At 40.8% G+C, this 20,499-nt stretch overlaps 2 protein-coding genes and 1 non-coding gene across 3 annotated transcripts in view; 1 reads left to right on the forward strand and 2 right to left on the reverse strand.

Moving 5' to 3' along the window:
• Positions 1-627: 627 nt before the first annotated feature.
• LOC5506567 lies at positions 628-2,613 on the reverse strand. The gene is made up of 2 exons (XM_032374999.2): positions 2,363-2,613; positions 628-1,933 (listed from the first exon to the last, which is right to left on the reverse strand). The coding sequence occupies exons 1-2, from the start codon at positions 2,547-2,549 to the stop codon at positions 1,656-1,658; spliced, it is 465 nt and encodes a 154-aa protein (XP_032230890.2). The 5' UTR covers positions 2,550-2,613; the 3' UTR covers positions 628-1,655.
• A 221-nt stretch (positions 2,614-2,834) lies between these two features.
• Trnan-guu lies at positions 2,835-2,908 on the reverse strand. Its single transcript has one exon. It is a non-coding gene; the product is annotated as a tRNA-Asn (tRNA).
• A 152-nt stretch (positions 2,909-3,060) lies between these two features.
• Positions 3,061-20,499, forward strand: part of LOC5522255 — a 137,609-nt gene continuing 120,170 nt past the window's right edge. The window contains exons 1-19 of the mRNA XM_048726927.1: positions 3,061-3,103; positions 3,215-3,311; positions 8,318-8,459; positions 8,724-8,813; positions 9,880-10,092; positions 10,705-10,947; positions 11,342-11,381; positions 11,782-13,079; positions 13,624-13,650; positions 13,802-14,111; positions 14,322-14,572; positions 15,146-15,205; positions 15,593-15,643; positions 16,160-16,521; positions 17,690-17,951; positions 18,238-18,282; positions 18,383-19,009; positions 19,370-19,423; positions 19,842-20,133. Of these exons, the coding sequence (XP_048582884.1) occupies positions 8,324-8,459; positions 8,724-8,813; positions 9,880-10,092; positions 10,705-10,947; positions 11,342-11,381; positions 11,782-13,079; positions 13,624-13,650; positions 13,802-14,111; positions 14,322-14,572; positions 15,146-15,205; positions 15,593-15,643; positions 16,160-16,521; positions 17,690-17,951; positions 18,238-18,282; positions 18,383-19,009; positions 19,370-19,423; positions 19,842-20,133 (4,361 nt within the window). The 5' untranslated portion in view covers positions 3,061-3,103; positions 3,215-3,311; positions 8,318-8,323. The remainder of the gene's footprint in view (positions 3,104-3,214; positions 3,312-8,317; positions 8,460-8,723; positions 8,814-9,879; positions 10,093-10,704; positions 10,948-11,341; positions 11,382-11,781; positions 13,080-13,623; positions 13,651-13,801; positions 14,112-14,321; positions 14,573-15,145; positions 15,206-15,592; positions 15,644-16,159; positions 16,522-17,689; positions 17,952-18,237; positions 18,283-18,382; positions 19,010-19,369; positions 19,424-19,841; positions 20,134-20,499) is intronic.

Below are 20,499 nucleotides of genomic sequence, written 5' to 3' on the forward strand. Positions count from 1 at the left end.
CATCGATGACGTCACTAGAAGCAAAAATATGTTGACGTCATCAAAAAAATATTTATACTTATACGATGAAATATGGTAGTGATGATGATAAAATATTTATACGATGTTTCTTCACGAAGAAACATCGTGTGGCAACCAAACTCGGTGGGTGTCATGCAGGTGTCAAGGGGATGCAAAAATATGATCGTTGTTTTGTGACGTCACCGTTGACGTCACTTAAAGAAAAAAACGTGATTTAAAGCAAAGAAATTCATATTTCTTGAAAGAAACATTGTTTCACAACAAAACCCGGCAGGTGTCATGTTTGTGTCAAGGAGGGTGCAAAAAATATGGTCACGTGATTTATGACGTCATCGATGACGCCACTAAAAACAGAACTATTCCGATTTTATTAAGAACAAAAATATCCATATCTCATGAACGAAACATCATAATGACAACCAATCTTGGTATGTATCATGAAGATGTCAAGGGGGGTGCACCAATATAGTCACGTGACTGTGACGTCATCGATTACGTCAATAGAAGCAAAAATATGCTGATGTCATTAAAATAAAAAAATATATATTTCATTAAAGAAACATCGTATGACAACCAATTCTGTAGCTGGCCAATAAGGACACGAGATTTGATTCTCACAAGCTTTATTACTGTTGGATTTAATTTTATTAACTAGAATTCAATTGTTACAGTTACGTTGATGTCAGTAATATGTCTCTTTTCTTTCATCCATACTGGCTTACTTCACAGAACTGTAAAGGAGGCAAGACTAGCATGAGCTGCACACTACTGTGTAAATAAAAGTACTCCAAATTATGAGGAAGAAACCATGATAAGATTTTTAGAATGCAACCTTATATCAACAATATCATATCATATACATCTTTATTATGAGTTGGGTTAGAGAAAAAAATGTTAATAATTATTAGGGTAGTTGTATAAAATGTGTAAACATAGATTTCACTTTAAAACTTTTAATAGTACCAAAGTCAACATAGCAAAGTCAATTTTTGACATCTATTCTATTTATCTAGGTTTTTTTTCAAACCAGAAGCTTATTGGCTTAGTATAAATGATGTTTTCTGCTTCCTTTATAGGAAAGTATATGCCATCAGCTGCAGCAAAAGTGTTCTTCTACCAAATTCTTATTATTGACTGATGGTCTTTGCCTGGCAATGTTTTTTTATTCATCCCAAAGTGGGCCTGTTCCATGTGAACACAGAAAACTGTACTATGACAAAACTGACCCAAAGAAGAATCAGCAAGGTTCATAAACATTCAAGGTACATAATTTGTTAAAGAACCTTTAAACCCTGTATATTCTGAAAGTTTTCCTTTTTTTTTATAGCACTGCCATGAGAATTGTTTATAGCCAAGGAATAGGAATAGCAAGTTTGCAATCAAATGGTAGTGAAACATGAAAGCCATCAATTGGTTTAGACAGTCACACCCAAACTATGCACTATAAACAAGACACAGATTTTGGATTGGCCGAGGTAACATATGTTTTGATAATTTTGAAAGCACATGTTCTGCCGAAACGCAGAGCTGTATGTTGACACAACAAAAGCTTACAGATGATGCCAGGGGCTTGTTTGCTTTGCTCACAACTAAGTGTCATCGAGTATTAGGGTACCCTCGGTACAGTATATCCTTCAATCATTGGAAAGCCTTGTAAAGCGTGTTACACCATTTGGTAAAGGTCCCGATACATTACAGATCACATCACCTGTCTTCTGTACTGTCTCTAAATGGATAGACACAGGCACCCAGTCTTTGTTGACCCTACTGAATTCAACTTGCAGGACCCCTGTTAATTTAGGCCCTTCCACATAACATGACACTGTCCAGGTGGTACCATTTTCAGAGCTGATAGTGTCTTGCTCTTGTTCGACAAGATGATCCTTAATTATCTCTGGATCATCACTTCCTCCTGCAAAAACGAACTGATCAGTCACCTTGTTTGCTCTTACTTGATACCCACTCAACTCAACAGGTTTCCCAAACTTTTTGACCACTCCATCCTCGCTTCGGAGTTTATTCCATATTTGGGTAAGAGCATGATGTTTATCGCCGATTTCTTTAAATCGCTCTTCGCCCTTGAGATTTTTGGCGACGTCGAAAAACTCAAGCATTCGATTGGTGTATTCATCACTTGCGCTTTTTCTTATTTCGCTTTCATCCTTCTCCCTAACATCAATTTCCACAAAACCTGATAAATATCCGAAGTACACCAAAGCTGGTAGACCCCAGACTGCTCCTCCGGTAACCAAAAAAAGAACACGTAGAATCCGCCACAATCTCTGCTTGAAAGTCCTTTTATCATTGACCCCCGTACTGTAGTTAAACCGACGAGCGTTACCTTCGTTTATCGCAGAGTTTAACCAGTTCCGTTGTGTAATTGCTGAGTTTTGCACATTTCTTGGGACACTCTCTCGGAAGAAGGCATGGAAATTTCTGGTTTGTTGTCTTGGTTGGAATATCCCATTGGAAAATGTTGTCGTACTAAACCTGGATAATCGTTTGATTGTTGCAAAAATACGAGCCATAACGAAGTTCCCTGTCTCTCTCTCTTTGCTAGAATCTCTTCTCTTTCTTGTTTGAAGTGCGCCGACGCATCGAGTATTCAGCGGTCTCACTAAGACTATTACCCTATTTAGGGGAGGGGAGGTGCGAAGTGATAATATCTAACTTTTCTTGATCGTGCGGACGACTGTTTGACAGAGATGATTTTTTTTATTGTTTAGTCTCTAAAAATTTTTATCCAAATAAGCTTTCACACCGGAAAAAAAAGTTTATATTTATATGAGAACAAGAGAAAAGTTGAAAATATACGTCCCTGGGTGGGCTTGAACCACCAACCTTTCGGTTAACAGCCGAACGCGCTAACCGATTGCGCCACAGAGACTTCGCGGTTGTGTACGGCTAAATTTTTTATATTTAAAGTCATGTACTTATAGAAAATGAGCCAGCAGATATTTCACAGCGGCTTAACTTTGCCGCCAAACTCAAATGAGCTAAACAGCTAAACATGGTCTCCATCGTTCCATCTAACATTGATTTTCCCTCCCAAGTACCAAAATAACTATGGTGAACACCACAGGTAAGATCAATTAAAACGGTATGTACTTCCAGACTGGATTCTTTGACGAAACCCTAACTTCCATCCCCATTTTGGAGGTGTATCCAAACTCTTCTTCTTCCTGGTGCATAGGTGGTGCAAGACTATGACTTGTCTAGTGTAGGGTTCTTTAAATTGAACTATCCTACGCACTTAAACCAGAAGTAGGAGTGATGGGAACTAGACTAAGGTAGGGCGGGGTATTACGAGGAAGCCATTTACTACAGCATTTATCATACAGAAAATCATGTCTCTAATTGTTATTTTTTTTCAACCTTATTATTGCTATTGATCATTGGTGTAATTCTCTTCCTAATAATTCATTGGTTATTATATTCTTATATACACTAAAATTTAAGAACATCGTTAAGAACGTTCAGCCGTAAAATGCCCCCAAAATAAGAACGGCCCAGCCTCAACTGAAAATTAGATGTTCTTATAAAAAAAGAGTGTATGTAACAAACTAATTAACCAAATTTGTAACAAAAATCAACCGGGTTTGTAACAATGTTTAACAACCGGATAAATTAGAATAAAAATTAAAAAGGATATTTTTATTTACTCATCCTTGATACTTTTCTCAGTATCCTGTATATATCTTATTCACATAAAAAATCTAGGAGAAAATATATGCTACAAAAGTCTGGTTAAGTTTTGTTGTTGAAATCCTGTTTATTGTTACAAATAATCCGGTTGATACTAGGATGGATATGTACATAATCCATGAGGGGAGAGTTTAACTCTATAAGCATGTTAGAAGATAGAGGGGGGCTATAATCACAGGAGCTAGTATCATTTTGTCAGTGAATCCAACAATTGTTATTTAAATCTATCATTTATCTGATCAAAGTTGATCAGCAAAATATTGTCAGCTGCCCCCCCTTGCCTTTGTGTTAGATATATTGAGCTTTCAACTTATCAATTATGTTGGCGGGACACCTTCTGGAACCCACTCCCATCACCCTTAACTAAAATTTTATAAGAAATGCAAGTTGGTGCCCCACTTTGAGCTTGTCTCCCCTTCCCCTTGATCTGCCCCTGGAGTCATCTTGTGACATTTCCTTGTGTGTTGAAAACCTCAATCGTGAGGCTATACACGGGCAGATCCAGGTTTTTAAAAATAAGGCAGGGGGTACTTTTCCGCAAGGGTAGCATCAATATATATGTATATAATTTTTATACTTGAAATCACAAAACTCTAAGCAAAACCACCATTCAATAAAAAATCATCCATTTACTCTAGCACAAATGACTGACTATGAAAATATTGTAAGGATATTGTACGATTATTCGAATGCACAGCAAACTATCAACACTATCAAAATATTCTGAATTTTGGCACTTGCGAGTAATACTCTGCCTTTTACAAGGCACAAAACTATGCTTTGACACTAACTCCTCTATAAAAAGAGGAGAATCCTCAAGCAGGGGCGGAGCTAAATTTTTGCTGAAGGGGGAGATTAGCTCTTTAACAAAGGGGGGAGTAATTAATATTTTTTACATTTGGCTTTGCTGACTCTTACAGACACAAATATCTTAAGAAGGCATTTTTATTGATAAAATGTGCACCAATCAGGGTGTTTCCCAACAAGAAAATACGTTTTCACTTTAACTCTAACTTGTCTTTTTTCTGGGCACTGTTAAAAATAAAACGCAGCAAAAGGATCGGTAGCGGCATACACCGTAAATGAATTGCAGATTTTCCACATATATATTTCCTTTAGCAGCCCAAAGAGGGAGTTTAAACCACGTCTCCCCCCCTATATCTGCTACCGTTAAGTTCCCTTTTTCTTCTAGACTGGTTGCAGGCGGTGTAGATCGTATTATCGTGAACAACGCGATAAACAGTCGGCTAAATTAACGAAAGTGAGCGTCTATTCCGCGTATAAAACTCGGCATGTACTGCGTTTTTAAAACGCAGTGGCTATATGCACGACATCCGGAAAAGGTCCTCAATGGACTAAATGCCCGACAGTTTTCATTTTTTTTTTCAAACAATCCAGTAAGGTGTCGACCTAGTGGGTTAGAAGGGTTCTATATTTGTTGAGAAAGGACAAGCGATTCTGAATTGAACATTGTCGTCGGTATTGGATGTTTTCCGTTGTCGATGCACACTGTAGAATCGTAATTTGTTTAATAGTATTGTATATTTGTGGGAAAAGGGCGAGTGAATCTAATTTGAGCTTTGTAGTCGGAATCGAACGTATTTCCTTGCTTGTATAATCAAGTATTATAATTACTTAGTACTAGTAAACCAAATCTCGGGGAGAGTTGTCGTTTTTGCTTTACGCCCCGTAATTTATCGGTATTATAATTACTTAGTACTAGTAAACCAAATCTCGGGGCGAGTTGTCGTTTTTGCTTTTACGCCCCGTAATTTATCGGTATTATAATTACTTACTACTAGTAAACCAAATCTCGGGGCGAGTTGTCGTTTTTGCTTTACGCCCCGTAATTTATCGGTATTATATTTACTTACTACTAGTAAACCAAATCTCGGGGCGAGTTGTCGTTTTTGCTTTACGCCCCGTAATTTATCGGTATTATAATTACTTAGTACTAGTAAACCAAATCTCGGGGCGAGTTGTCGTTTTTGCTTTACGCCCCGTAATTTATCGGTATTATAATTACTTATTACCAGTAAACCAAATCTCGGGGCGTGTTGTCGTTTTTGCTTTACGCCCCGTAATTTCTTGGTACTAGTAAACCAAATCTCGGGGCGAGTTGTCGTTTTTGCTTTACGCCCCGTAATTTTATTTAATAGTATAGTAGTTATTATTATACTAGTAAACTAAATCTCGGGGCGAGTTGTCAGATTGCTTTTTCGCCCCGAAATTTTGTTTGCTAGTATGTTTTTTTCTATAAAATTTGAAAATTCTATAAAATTTCAAAATAATACCACTAAACTTTCTCGCCCCCAATTTCATTTACTAGTACTAGTAAGTTAATTTGCTAACTTAGCTAATATATGAATTCCCTTCGATGGTGTGCATATAGTCAACAGAAAACGTTTAATGCCAATAACAAATCTCAATTCAGAGTTGTTTGCCCTTTTTTGCCCTTTCTCAACAAATATAGAATACCTTGAACTCACTTGGTCGACAAGTTAAGGGTTTATTTGAATAAAATGAAAACTGTGGGGCATTTAGTCCAATTGAGGACCTCTCCCGACTGTCGGGCATATAGCCACTGCGATTTTAAAAAATTGATATTGAAAAATTAAGGATTCGTTTCTTGTGATGGGAGTGCCAAAGTATAGTTTTTATACCTTAAAAACTTGTTTTTTTAATTAAATATATTAGTTATTATTAAAAAAATATTTTTTAAATTAAATGTATTAGCATTCATTAAATGTCTTAATGATCAAATAGTCAACTAATCTCCCCTTCCCTCATTTTTTGCTATCCCGTCCGCTGGTCCGAGCATAGCCTTAAATCCAACATGGCAGCCGATTTTCTGTGATTAAGCACCACCAAAAGGGGACTTCCGTGGAACCTCGTTCTCGCATGCCTGCTTTTCACCCACGGTGCAATTTTATTGATATAAAAAATGGTTCAATAAGATATATCTAACTGGTACCGGTAATTAAAAAGAAAACAATATCGATCAGGAATAACACTCGTAGAGACAAGGTGACCCCATTAAGTAATGGAACACAGATAAATCGTGTTTAACCATTATAAGGTCAATTGAATGTGTTATTAGTCAAATACTCGAAACCTTCAGTATTTCTGTTGAGACATTAGACTACTTGAGCTAAATTAAAAACAAAATCACCCACCAAAACAAAAATGTTCCATCTTGTTGAATGTTTATTTTAATTGTCTGACATTTTTCACTGTTATATACTAGTCTGTTGTTGTTATTTTCTTTTTATATGGCGGGTAGTGAAACGTGTTTCATGGTTTTAGTTGGAACCCATGAATTTTGCATTTGTCTCGCTAAGGGCAAGTCGCATCTAATCAGCCTGTCTAAGCGGCTGATTTCATAATGTTTTAGTGGATTTTCCTGCACGGATTTTCACACCAGACGTACAACATATACAAGGTAAATTGACAGAAGAACTTTTGTTAGGTTTGAAAAAAAGGGAGAGAATAATCCTTTGTTTATTGTTAGTAAAAAGGAACTTGGTTGAAAGTTGAAAGTATTCAAAGACATTTTTTTGGCTACCTTAATTTACACTATTTGATTTACCATATATATTATCCATAAATTTTTGTCTTTACACCTTGCAATTCGCATGCCGCTTAGATGATATCGCCCCTCTCAACTAATCTTTAGAAGATCAATTCTTCGTTCTTTGTCATAATTAATTGCCTTTTTGATAAGCTCGTTTTTCTTACTTTTTTAGTTGAACAAGCTGTGTTTTCTCTTGTTTTAAAAGGCCTTTTTTGGTTGGTGTACTCGGGTGTAGAGTTCATTTTTATTGTTTTACTTGAAATTGGCCGCAATTTCGAGCCAGCGTCTGTTGCAAACATCTTGTTTTATTAGATGTGGTATGGATGGCCCCTTGCATTGAAAGCTGTAATTATCTTACATTCATTATATTAATTGCTTTAACATATAACCCATTCACTTTGTACCTCGAAGTGTATTGCATAACACACAGTGCAAAATTCATATGATCTTTAAAATTTAATCCACAGAGAAAAAGCTATGATTTTTTTCACCACTATTTTTGCTAAACGTCGACAATGTTTCAAATCAGTTTTAGACGTTGATGTTCTGCAACTTCATTAAAATGTCCTCTTAAATTCGTTGCTTAATTTCGCTGTTGCTCATTGCAGCCTTAGAGATGGTAACGTATCAGAATCTTCCAAAAAGTTCTTTTGAGGGAAAGAAACGAATTTTCCTTGGGAAAGAAACTAATTTTCCTTGATATTACAGACTCTAGTTTGCTTATACTCTATGCAATATCAAAGTCAACACACACGGCTTGCCAAATTCGTTACTTACAAATATGTATAATTTCCTATATTTTTGCTGACCACCCTTGTCATGTAGTCCTAGACTATGATAACGGGCAACTGATTATTATATTATTATTATCCTACCGAAACCGCAAAAAAATATTTCGTTTATTCTACACAGTTTTAACATTATCATTGTTTTAACTCTGAAACACTTCCTAATCTTTCGGAGGCTATACGCCTTATTGAAGACGCCCTTATCTTGTACCTTCTCTTGATTTTTCAGGCAACCATGGGTTGCTTTCGGCTCCTATGGAGTCTTCTCATACTGGCCATATTGGCCGAAGGAAATAGGCCGCGCCATACGGCGAAGAGTCTCAAGAAGGAGAACAAAACTACAGGCTCACAAGGGAAACGACAGTTTATAGGTAACTCAGACTTTGATATGGAATGGTCATTAGTTATTAATATCTATCGAAATCCTTGTTTACTGCTTGAATTAGTTGTCAGCAAGAAGCCTTGTGCTATGACGGCACAGCTCTTGTACTGCGAACTGCGAGCCGGGGTCCAATGCCCATGTCTTCAATTGTGATGTTTTCAGTGTTTGTCTCAATGCCCGTGTATTGCTTAGCGTATTTCCTTATCCTGATTTTTTCTGAAATTTTCATCATTGTGTTATTTCATTGGTCTAGCCTACAATTACCCAAATACCGCAACCTCTGGACCCCAGTATAACCAAGGCCAGACACAACCATGCTGCCCGCAAGGAATGTACTGTCCAGGTACGACCAAAACACTTCTACTTCGAATATGGTTGATACGATGGAAGTGCTATCAATCTATGAATTATGATCTGATCTAAAGTTGGAGTTGCCGTTTAAACCAAATTTTGTTTTCCGTTGACACGGATTTTTTCCCTGGCCACGGTATTCTTTCCGTTGGCACGGAATATTTTTCCATGGCCCCGGAAGGAAAATCCGTGGGCACGCGGTAAAATGTCGTTTAAAAAATAGATTCCGTGTCTACGAATTATTTGAATATAATTATGAACGAATTATCTGATATATAAAAACACTTATGATATCTTAAGGTAATTCCCTTGAATTGCACTGCGGACCCCTTCTGCGCATAGTGGCGCGCGCTGTTTGTTCGAATTTTCCGGTATTAAGTGCGCGCGCGCGCCACAGTTCTACAAGAAAACACAGCAAAAGGCGCGCGTTTTTTACTTTAAATCGCTTTGACAGAAAAACGAAGTCGGTTACCCCCATTTTTTATTTGCTCAAATAGTTAAATATATACGGAAAAATGATATACTGAAAGAAGAAAAAAAGTTGGGTTGTAGAAGTTTTGTTATTTCTGTTAAAGGCCGTAAAAATACTTCAAAATAGCGCTTTTTACCGTATGAATAGCGGCGAAAACAATGTCTTTTAGTGCGATCTCTTAAAGTGTGATTTGTTTTGAACGTTAGCTACTACGGGTTATTGTTTAGGAGATCGGATTTTGGCAGCTCGACAAACAGAACTTAATTTTCTAAAGACTATAGGCACTAAGAGTTGGGATTTTTCCTTGCGCGGTCAGTAAAAACGCGTCAACTCTACGCCCCTCTGTTGTGAAAACGAGGTCGGTATCCCCATTTTTTATTACATTTTTCGAAAGCCCTCAACTTCAATATTGTTTATGCCAAGTTTTAAAAAATTCTGGGTTGTAGAACTATTTCAAGGGAATTACCTTAAATAAGCCAATGGAAAATAAAAGTAGTAGTGTAGAAAAACTTTTCATACGTTTATATCGCATCACTCTATCCCTATTCAAAACTTTGTGAGAAAGTCCATGCCTTTGTTTTTCCAGACATGCCTCCGTGCGTGGACGGTGCGAGGCCAGAGCCACAGTATCCTCAGTACAGCGGTGTGCAGCCTAAGGCTGTTTTAGTAGATCCCTCAACAGCCGCGCTTGCGCAGCAGATGGGTGACTTTCCTGCGCCTGCGCCTACGCATGCTCCAACAAAGCCTGCCGCTGACCTGCCTCCGGATAGGAAGCAGATCTACGACGTGAATGGGCAGAGTAAGTCATGTGGTATTAGATTCCAAACTTAAGTAAATGTGTTTCGAGATGATGCACTGGCACTGGAAGTAGGGATTTCAGTGGTATCGCAACGCTAGCGCTTGTACGTCTAGTATTGTCATTGTGCTGCAGCAAAACTTTGATCAAATGAATATCTTTGAATTTCCGGTTTGCCGTTTTGTTTGCGGTTCCTTTTTGTTATCGATCCTGTGATTTCATTTCAACTTATGTATACAACCCCATAATCCTGGGCAAAGAAGAGAAACGTCGAATCTTATCCCAGCGGCTCCAGATCCCATTCTTCAAATGTTTTGAACTATTTACAAGATATTCACTCGAAAAATTGGCATTAAATATGGCGTGCATAAAAGCCAATACTTTGTTGAAGTTCCCCATCATCTGTCGTGCGACACCAGCATTTCCCTGATAATAAGAGTAAGTACGCAGCTGCTTTGTCTCCTATTATCTTCTTTCTACAAAGGAGTTCTTTTGTCTCTATTCTTCTCGTTCTTTGTGTGGAGGTGCGGATATTGTTCATTTGCCCAATCAAATTGCAGCTTGTAAGAGCTGCGTACTGACCCGATAATAATCGTTTACCCTCGTCGTATTTAGAGTTCAAAAGCATGGGTTGCTGGAAGGACACATGGGATCGTGCTATCGCCCCCCTGGAAGGCAAGCACCCTTTGCTGATGGAGCCCGACTACAAGGCCAGGACTAACGCTCTAATGAAGTGCGCTACGGCCGCAAAAGATTTCAACCTCACGATGTTTGCGGTACAGAACGGGGGCCAGTGCTTCGGAGACACAACAGAGGCACGGTCCTACATGAAGTTTGGCCCTAGTATCAGCTGTCGCGGTGAGATATGCCAAGTAACACACAGTTTACTTCATTGCTGTCTTTGACCTCATGACCAGTTGGGCATCGCTTGTCGTCGTTGATTAATTTGTTATTAGGGAAATAAATAAACACAGGTAGACCAAGGGCTTAGCTCTGTTTTCAGAGAGGCGTTCAGCGTAATTTTCCTGTTTCCACAATGCCTACGCAGACCACCTACTTCTCTTAAGCTTGTCTGCAGTCGAGTTGAACGTATGAATGATAGTTACCCCGTTTGGACAGAGTTAGTTACCCTGTTTGGGTATAGAGTTAGTTACCCTGTTTAGATAAAGATTTAAGTAACCCTGTTTGGTTTTTGTGAATCCATCTATTCTCCTACCCTTTTATACAGAACGTTTTTCTCTTTATTTATCAGGCGACGGTGAAGGAGGACCTTGGGGCAACGAGGTCTACAGGTATGTGTTCTTTCGAAATCTGCAAAAATCACGTACTTCCTTTTATAGAAAAAGTCACAAACTCGTTTTTTAATATAACCGAGAAGACACTTTGTCAGGGCCTTATAACCGAAGGACACTTTTTCAGAGCCTTGTAATTGAAGGGGATTTTCCAAGCTAAGCTGTTGCCTATTGGACGATTTTTAAATCGTCCAATTTTTGACGCTTAAAAGCGTCAGAAAGTAACTGATTTACACCATGTGCTATTTGTTGCTTTGTCGACCCAGAACCTTGTTAGGCTAGGCTCTGCAATTTAATCTCACCAATAGAATGTTAAATGTTGAAGTCACGTTCTGGTTGAAAGTTTATCTGACCGCCGTATATGTCATGCGTTCAGACAATGCTTGCTTTTTTCTTAAAGTTTCATCGAGCCCGAGAACAAGGGAAAGTCGAAGACAATTTTGGATGAATCAACGGTCAAGCCTGACTCTGAGGATATCGTTGTGCCAGGTATCATCGATGTCGATGCTGATACACCGAGACCCACAGCGGTCACGAAACCGACGATGATGGCGACACCGACAATGTCGAGAATCGACCAAGTAGATTTCATTCCTGCTGCCCATGAAAAGGAAGATAAAAATGACGAGGAAGTGCCAACCGTGAAAATAACCGCCGAATATGCTCCAACGCCAGCTTCACGTATTCCCGATATACAGAAGGATATTAACGATATTCCGCCCGAGCATAAGATACCGTCTCACGGGATACATGTGAATGCATCAGAAGAATCGGAGAATGATCTTGTCGATTCTGAAATGCTCTCAGAGCCGACTCATTCTAGTTTCCATCACGAGACGCCGATAAATGAAGAGGTCAATGGCATACCACTAAACGACGAAATGAATCCCGCAACATCGACTACTGACGATGAAAAGAATTTCTTAGAGAGTTTATTGCCCCATGATAAAGAAGTCAGCAAATCGACTTCAGGATTCCACAGGGCGGTACATTCTCTGCCAGAGAAAACAATTGCAACAGCCAAAGTGAGTTCCTTGAAGAAAGGCGATGTCGCCCCTAAAGTTCCCATGTCAGCGCAGGATATGAAGGACGAACTGACGGCGTACGATTTTCCCAGTAAGCACATGTCAGCTGTTACGACAGGAGATGCCTCTGTCGTTCCTGACACAAGCAATCAGCTGTCTCAGCAGCAGGCTGGGCTCCCAGACTTGATGTCAGAAGGCACTGAAAGTGATACCTCCAAAGACTTAGCCGCGCTTCACAAGGAAACACAAGAGCATGAACCAGCTTCCAACGCCGCGCCTAACCTCCTGGAGCAACTCCCACCTCAGCAGACTGTCGGCACTGCTCATGCGCAAGACACGTCCCACATGGCTCAAGTTAATCCAGACGCTCATCTTGGTCCACCATCAGTTATAAAGACACCCGATGAGCTTGGTCCTCCCCTGGAGGTGCCCAAGTCGTCTGCCACAAGCGAAGATGAGTTTGGGGAGTTTGGCCAGCCATCGAAGGCGGAAGGCTTCAGCCCCCCGCTTGACACAGAAAGCCTAGGACCGCCTCTAGAAGACCATGAGACAGAGGTCGGGGCGCATGAATCCATACCACAGGGTGACCCGGAAGCTAACAGCAGGCTCGATACGAGTCCTATAAGACGTCTTCCACCCCTCCGTCAACCTGCGCATGTCTGTCTACCATGTCGTGAGTATTGTTACGAAAACGTTTGTTAAAGGCTTATCTTCTTCCTCGCCCCTAAACGTCTAGTCATTAAAACAAAGCACTGGCCTATGTACCATAGGTATTAGGATTTTTACCCTTCCTATTATACCTTGTGTGCTCATCACTTCCTATACGCGCCCGGGTACTAGGCAGGTTTATCCTAGAAACGATGATTGCCACGGAAATATCGAAATTGCTTTAGTCAACACTTCTAATTAAAGAACGGACTGAGGGTTAAATACTGGATTACTGCAAAAAATGAAAATACTGTCTCCAAAAGAAAATTGAAATACTTTGTAAAGTGAACAAGTCGTAAAACTCTTCTTAAAGGTATCCAAGAGTCAATCAACCGTCAAAACAAGCCAATGACTAACATCTATTTACATTTATTGACGCTGACGCGACAGAAACGATTTGCCTGCACAACATATACTAAACTTAAGAGCGAGGTCATTTTGTGAAAAATATCACCCTTGGCATAACATCACTACATGGGTTCTCTAACTGATTCTCGATTATTTTACAGCGACAGCGAGGCCCACGGCACCTACAGGTTAGTATTAGTTATCTTTTGCTATCGTAAAATAAAAAAAAATCCTTTAACCAGCAAAGACGTGTAGTCTGGAACACCCGGGGGTGTAAGAATGGCGACAAATGGCTATTTTAGAAGTTTGTGCCCAACTCACTTTTCTCTTCGTTTACAGCATGCAAGGCCCCACTAGACGTGGTGTTCCTAGTGGACGGGTCGAGGAGTGTGGAGAGACAAGGAGTGGGGAACTTCCGCCGCGAGTTGTCTATGATTCGCGATATGAGTGCGGGATTCATCATATCTCGGACTAATGTCCGGTTTGGTCTTGTCGTCTACGGCACGCGTCCGAGGGTCGTGTTCGGTCTTAACGGATTCAGAAATAACGGCGGACTGTTTAACGCACTGAATAGACCTATCAAGAATCCACAAACGGGCTCAAGGATCGGACTGGCCTTGCGTGCTGCTTACACTAGAGTGCTTGCAAGGTTAGTCTGTTTAGTAGGATTTGGCTAGATCGTCTGGGCTACGGATAGCAACCAAAACGTAAACACTTTACTGCTTATTAATATATCTTTAATTCAACTTCACTTAATTCACTCATCATGTGGGCTAAACAAGAAAACGTTAAATAGCTTTGAAAGGAAAGTTCTTGTGTCTGAATTCAGCTGACTGACTAATGTCCTTTTTGTCTCTAGAAGCCCACGTCGCGGCGCCACCAAAATCATAGTGGTTTTGGCAGACGGTCGGTCAGAAGACGATGTCCGTCGACCCTCTAACGCACTCCAAGCGCGCGGGGTCAAGATATTTGCAATCGGTATCGGTCGCTATATCAACGGCCGTCAGTTAGATCAGTTGGCGTCACGGCCGAGACGAACCCACATTTTTACGGCAGATTGGCCCCATCTCAAGCTCATCATTAACCATGTCAGGAATGCCATTTGCTTAGGTGAGGAAACTAGGACTGTGTAAGGTAGATGTTCTGAATGATATTTGTACTCTTCAAGAGTTTTCCGTGATTTCATCAAGAGTTTTCCGTAGGCCACTGTTTACTCCACAATCGGTTATATCAAAGGCGAGACAGTGGCTTACCTATAGAGTCCAACACGAGTTCTTTTTATCGACCGTTCTTGTAGCCTACACAAAACTATGTGTACAATTCACCTTCCCCATCTCTTCCCACAATTCTTTGCGATGCGCGCGTGAAACCGAGGTCATGGAGCAAAATTGTAAATAAGATGGCGAAGTTTGCGCCTTGACCTCGGTTTCTTCCGCGCGTCGCAAAGAATTGTGGGAAGAGATGGGGAAGGTGAATGAATGATGCAGCTCCCTTAAATATGTTTATCACGCTGATCTGCCGGAGATTGGACAGTAAATCATTTTACTAAACGAATCAGGTGTTAATTGAGACTATGCTATTTTTCATCCTTAGAAAAACAATTTAATTGTTTCCACGATAACTTACTCTACTTTATGATGCATAAGAACTTCGCCTAGGTTAACATAAGTTTTCATTTTGCAGGTAGCGGTGGCACCCTGATACGAGCGACACATCGAGTCTGTATTTGCCCTGTCAAACCAGGTAAATAATTTCTCTCGTTTTGCTATGCGCCGTGTCGTGGCCGCCATTTTGTTTTGTTTTTCTGGCCGCGCGCGAGCTGGGGAGAAAGGAGAAGAGCGCAAAAACACCGATTATTAATTTATATAAGTATTTGTCCGAAGTATGTTTGATGGGATGCCCTTGGTGCTGCACTTTTTTCTTCAATTTTGCCATTGTTTTGTCTATCGTTGGCGGACACATCTCGCACAGTTCCAACCAAAGACTTGAAAGATATGTCTCTAATAAGTGGTAGGATTTGGGCCTATGTCAAAGCAGAATACGACCTTATTGATATCATACTGATAGCATTTTCACTCCATCTCTACGTTTCTTTTGCTTTGCTTACAATCTTGCATTTTTATTGTTTAGGTCCGCCTACTAAGCGCCCTACCATCACGACGAAACCAACCCGTAGACCAGGTATGTAGATGTCAACAATGCGACAATTTGAAAAATGCCGCTCCTAATATTGCTTGTATGTAGCTAGTGCTTGTATTCAAGCGCATCACGGCATTTAGCTTTTTATTGTAATGCATCATTTTATCGCCTAGTACATGTTAGGCATTTTCAAATTAGTTTACCTAGTGATCTAATGGTGTTGTGCCGTGACACCTATAGGGATCAGGCTCCCCCTTCCCCACAAATTTTACTTTGTTTATAAGGAAATGACCTGTAGGGGTGTGGCTGTAACCTCCCTCTCAGTTTTTTAATGTCCCTTGTATCCCAACCCCCACCCCCCAGTTTTTCGATTTCTGGTACGGGCATACGAGCCGTAACTTCATTTTGGTATCTACTTTTCTCTGTTTTTGCTTCGCTACTTTTATCCAGTTGTATATCAAATATTTGAAATTTCTTAACTGTGCAAGATCCAAAGTCAATATATTTTTTTAATGCCTTCTTATTGGCGTTTGGCTCTGACGAACTTCTCGTTGACAGTGTTCCCTCCAGTGCTGGCAATCTACCCGCTCAGTCGCACATCACGTGGCCGCGACATCAGCGGACATCGGAACCCCACCGGACGCCTTACCAATGTCCGCCCTGCGCCCGGCCCGGACGGAATTCCGGCTGGCTCTACATACTTCTATGGTCGCCGCAACTCGTATATCTTGTTCCCTAACACTGGAAAACTTGATGCCACCTACTCGGTCACATTCATAGCATGGGTCTACCCTCAAGGGACTGGTCCCATATTCCATTATGCACACGGTGGTGTCCGGTTATGGGTCAGCAAGAGGAGTATTGAAGTGGTGTTTGTCAGACGCACCGCACGGGCAACGAAGCCCTTGATCGCTCTCAAGGTAATTTGTTTCTATGATAATTAAGCATTGTCTTTTATTCATGATTTTTTTACTTATTGGTGATAAACATGAAATGTGCCAAGCAATCATACTTCAAAATGCAGACTGATCGACACAGTTTATATTCATGAGTGTGTGAGCACTGTCGCTGAAGATGCTCACACATAGCAGTGTCGGTTCTTGTCGGTTCTAGCGGTTCTTGTACGTAGAGTGTCCCAGCGGTTCTTGTACGTAGTGTGTCCTAGCGGTTCTTGTACGTAGAGTGTCCTAGCGGTTCTTGTACGTAGTGTGTCCTAGCGGTTCTTGTACGTAGAGTGTCCTAGCGGTTCTTGTACGTAGAGTGTCTCAGCGGTTCTTGTACGTAGAGTGCCCTAGCGGTTCTTGTAAGTACAGTGTCTCAGCGGTTCTTGTACGTAGAGTGTCTCAGCGGTTCTTGTACGCAGAGTGTCCTAGCGGTTCTTGTACGTAGAGTGTCTCAGTGGTTTTTATACTTATAGTGTCTCAGCGGTTCTTCTACGCAGCGCGTCCCTGTGGTTCTCGTACGTAGCGCGTCCCAGCAGTCTTTTACCTAGCGCGTCCCAACGGTTCTTGTACGTCTAGCAATGCTGGTTAATGGAGATAGCCACCTTCGGCTTAACATCTCTTTTCGATAAGACGAGTGATTCTCTGTAAAGCCAATCATTTTAACGTCGAGTTAGTTTTTGTTAAAGAGTTAGTTTTAGTGTCACCGTCATTTTTGCTGAGTAATTTCCACATGATCAGACAAAGCAGGTTTGTCTACTTGTTGATCTTCAGCTTTCTATCCGAAAATCATTTATTTGAGATCGCTAGTCCTGTAGTATTTCTTCATCGGTCAACAAGGCTAATTTACCATGGTAACAACAATAGCCCTGTTTCTAGTTCCACTATGACCGCTGGACTTACAGACTAAGGACGCATACATACAGTGTAAGCCTCGACTTGAGGCAAATTTCATGCGCATACCAGCGAGAATCTCTGGAACTTGGAATAAAACAATGCAGAAACCTGTGAATACTTCATGATCTCGCTGGTATTTGCAATCGATTCAATTGAAACCGAGGCTTGCACTGTATTTATGTGTCCTCTGTGCCTATGACCAGCAGGCACAGTGGATCTCGAAACTGGACTATTTCCTGATTCCATACAGGTTCTCCGTCCAAACCAGTGGAACTATATCTCTGCTTCGTACAACTTCAAGACTGGAGTGGCAAAGATCTGGAAGAATTCACGCCCCGTATTCTCGCGTTTCATTGGACGTATCCGATTGGCTACTAACCGCCCAATCAGGATGGGCGCTTTGTCACATGACATGAGGTACTTCCGTGGTCGTGTGTCATGTATGCAGATCTACAGCTACGAGTTGACTGGCGCAGAGATTCAGAAGGTTAAACGACTATGCTTCAGAGCACGTAAGTGAGCAATGAGGGCAATTATACGCCAACAAAGTCAAATATAGACACGAATAATTCAACAAAAAAACACCCTAGAAAAAATAGAAATAGAAATTTTTGCACAAAAATATTGACCCTCCCCTACCGTGATTGGACACACTGATATCATGACATATTTTCAAGATCGATCACTTCAACTTCTCCAGAAATATATTGATATTAGATTAAGAGATATTGCCAGGAAGACAACATGTTATCACGGATTTTGATAATGTTATAATACCTTATATTTACTTTAATGCAGGACCAACTAAGAGACCTACCGGCAAACCAACGACCAAGCCTATCAGTAAGTACAGATTGTCCTTGAAGAAAGAATAGGGAAATCTCTCGAAGACAGCCTAATGATAATGTTAACGCGAAAATAATGCTATGCTCATCCCCTACAGCCCTACCGCCAGCAGTGGCGTTCTATCCTCTTACCAAGGTCTACAGGGCAGTCGACGTGAGCAGAAGTCGTAACCCTCCCGGCCGAATTAGAAACGCCCGACCAGCGCCTGGCCCGGACGGCTCTCCAAATGGGTCATACCGATTTAACGGTCGAAGAAACAGCTACATAGTGTTCCCAAATCGCGGAAGACTAGACACTCGTAACTCGATTACCTTGATAGCGTGGGTGAATCGCGAGGGACGGGACGGACCCGTCTTCAATTACAATCCCGCGGGTTTTGGCGTCCACATGTGGATTATCCAAAGGAACGTGCTCTTCGCCAGGTTTGTGACACGAAAGAAGCGCTCCACACCCGCTCTCACCGTGAGGATTAAACATAGAGCGTGGAACTTCGTAGCAGCCACGTATGATCATCGGACAGGCGTCGGAAAGTTGTTCGTGGATGGGGTTAAAGCTGGTTCGAGGAAGATTGGTCGGATTCGCCTCGGCACGAACTTCCCGGCCCGCATGGGTGCGCGCATACGTGATAGACGGTATTTCCGCGGACGTATCACCTGCATGCAGGTGTATGATCGGGCGCTGACTGCACATCAGATTCGAATCGCACGAAATTTATGCTTCAGAGGTAAGGCTCTCAGTTGTATACCCCTTTAGCTGATTTATGAGTTCATAAACATTCACGGGGAATTAACATACTAACACTTTTCTCATTCATTTTAACTCTCGGGCTACACAGTGAATATTAGCAAATGAATTAATCTCGCATCTTTATCATTGGGTTACAAAATTCATTCGTTAAGGGTTAGAGTTGGACATGGAAATGTATTTTCTCTACTGGCTCTAAAGCTACTAGGATGACACAATAGCGGTGTTGACAAAAAAACCTTTCAGTAGCATTCCGGATAAACCCATTACAAGAGTTACTCTAAAGAACAATTCAGGGCTGAAGTGAGATAAAGGTTGAAACTTTTTTTCTTCTCCACAGCCTGGCCCACACCCAAGCCTCCGAAAACTCTTCCAACGCCAACAAGACGACCAGGTCAGTGCTCTGGTCCAAGAGGAGAATACGATTTTCCGCAATTCTCATTTTAGTGTTGTTTAACTTGCCCGATATTGTTTCGAGTGGATATTATTATCAAAACATTTTGGCAGCTTCAAACGGCGGCATTCTAATTCTGTTTCGCTGAAATGTATATCACATCTTGATATGGCGTCTGACCTAGTCCTTTTTTGTTTACTTTTACTTTGCTTCGCGTACTTTGCTTTGTCGCACGCCCATAATCGTCTTTGCGGCTTTGTTTTCAAGCTGCTGTGGAGAGTATTGTATGACAATAACATTTACATTTTTAACGGAAAATTGCTTTTAAGTAAGAAGATTTGTTGCAAAGCTCTAAAGCGATTCATCATCCGTATATTTTGTCTTCTAATTGATTCCTTCGTCATCCAATTCATTTCAGTGTGCAAACCCAAACTCGATCTTGGATTCCTGATCGATGGTTCTGGAAGCATCAATCACCGCAATGGAAGAAATTTCGTCGAAATCATACGCTTCACAAAACTTCTAATCAGCTCATTCCAGATCTCCCGGCGTCAAACCCGAGTAGGCGTGGTTCTGTTTTCGGGACGTCCATACTTGATATTCAACTTTAATAAGTACTCCCGAAAACAGGATGTCCTTAAAGGCGTGGACCAGATCCGTTATCCACGCGGAAATACCTTCGCTGGAAGGGCTCTTACGTTTGTGAAGAGGTACCTCCTTATACACCTATTTCAAATGCAGTTGCACTCGAGAATTCATGTCGTAATCTGCAAGTGCTTCATATGTTGTATTAAATGAATAGGCAAATAAGCGTAATAAACCCAGGCTCGGAAAACTACAGTATTCATGTTTGTGTACATTTAAACATTGGGATGGTTCTTAGAGTTCATATTATGATTTTCATATTTTGTATATTTATAGATTAGTCATAAGCCGTCCCTACGACACACTGGTTCTTAAAGTGCATAGCAATTTTAGAGTTCCGGATTCATATTGGAACTGCAACACTACTAAAAGCACAACCCTGCAATTTATTACCTGTAAAAAATGCAACTTGGTATTCTTTTTTGTGTTAG

This window comes from Nematostella vectensis, chromosome 4, assembly GCF_932526225.1.
Source record: "Nematostella vectensis chromosome 4, jaNemVect1.1, whole genome shotgun sequence".
Taxonomy (NCBI): domain Eukaryota; kingdom Metazoa; phylum Cnidaria; class Anthozoa; order Actiniaria; family Edwardsiidae; genus Nematostella; species Nematostella vectensis.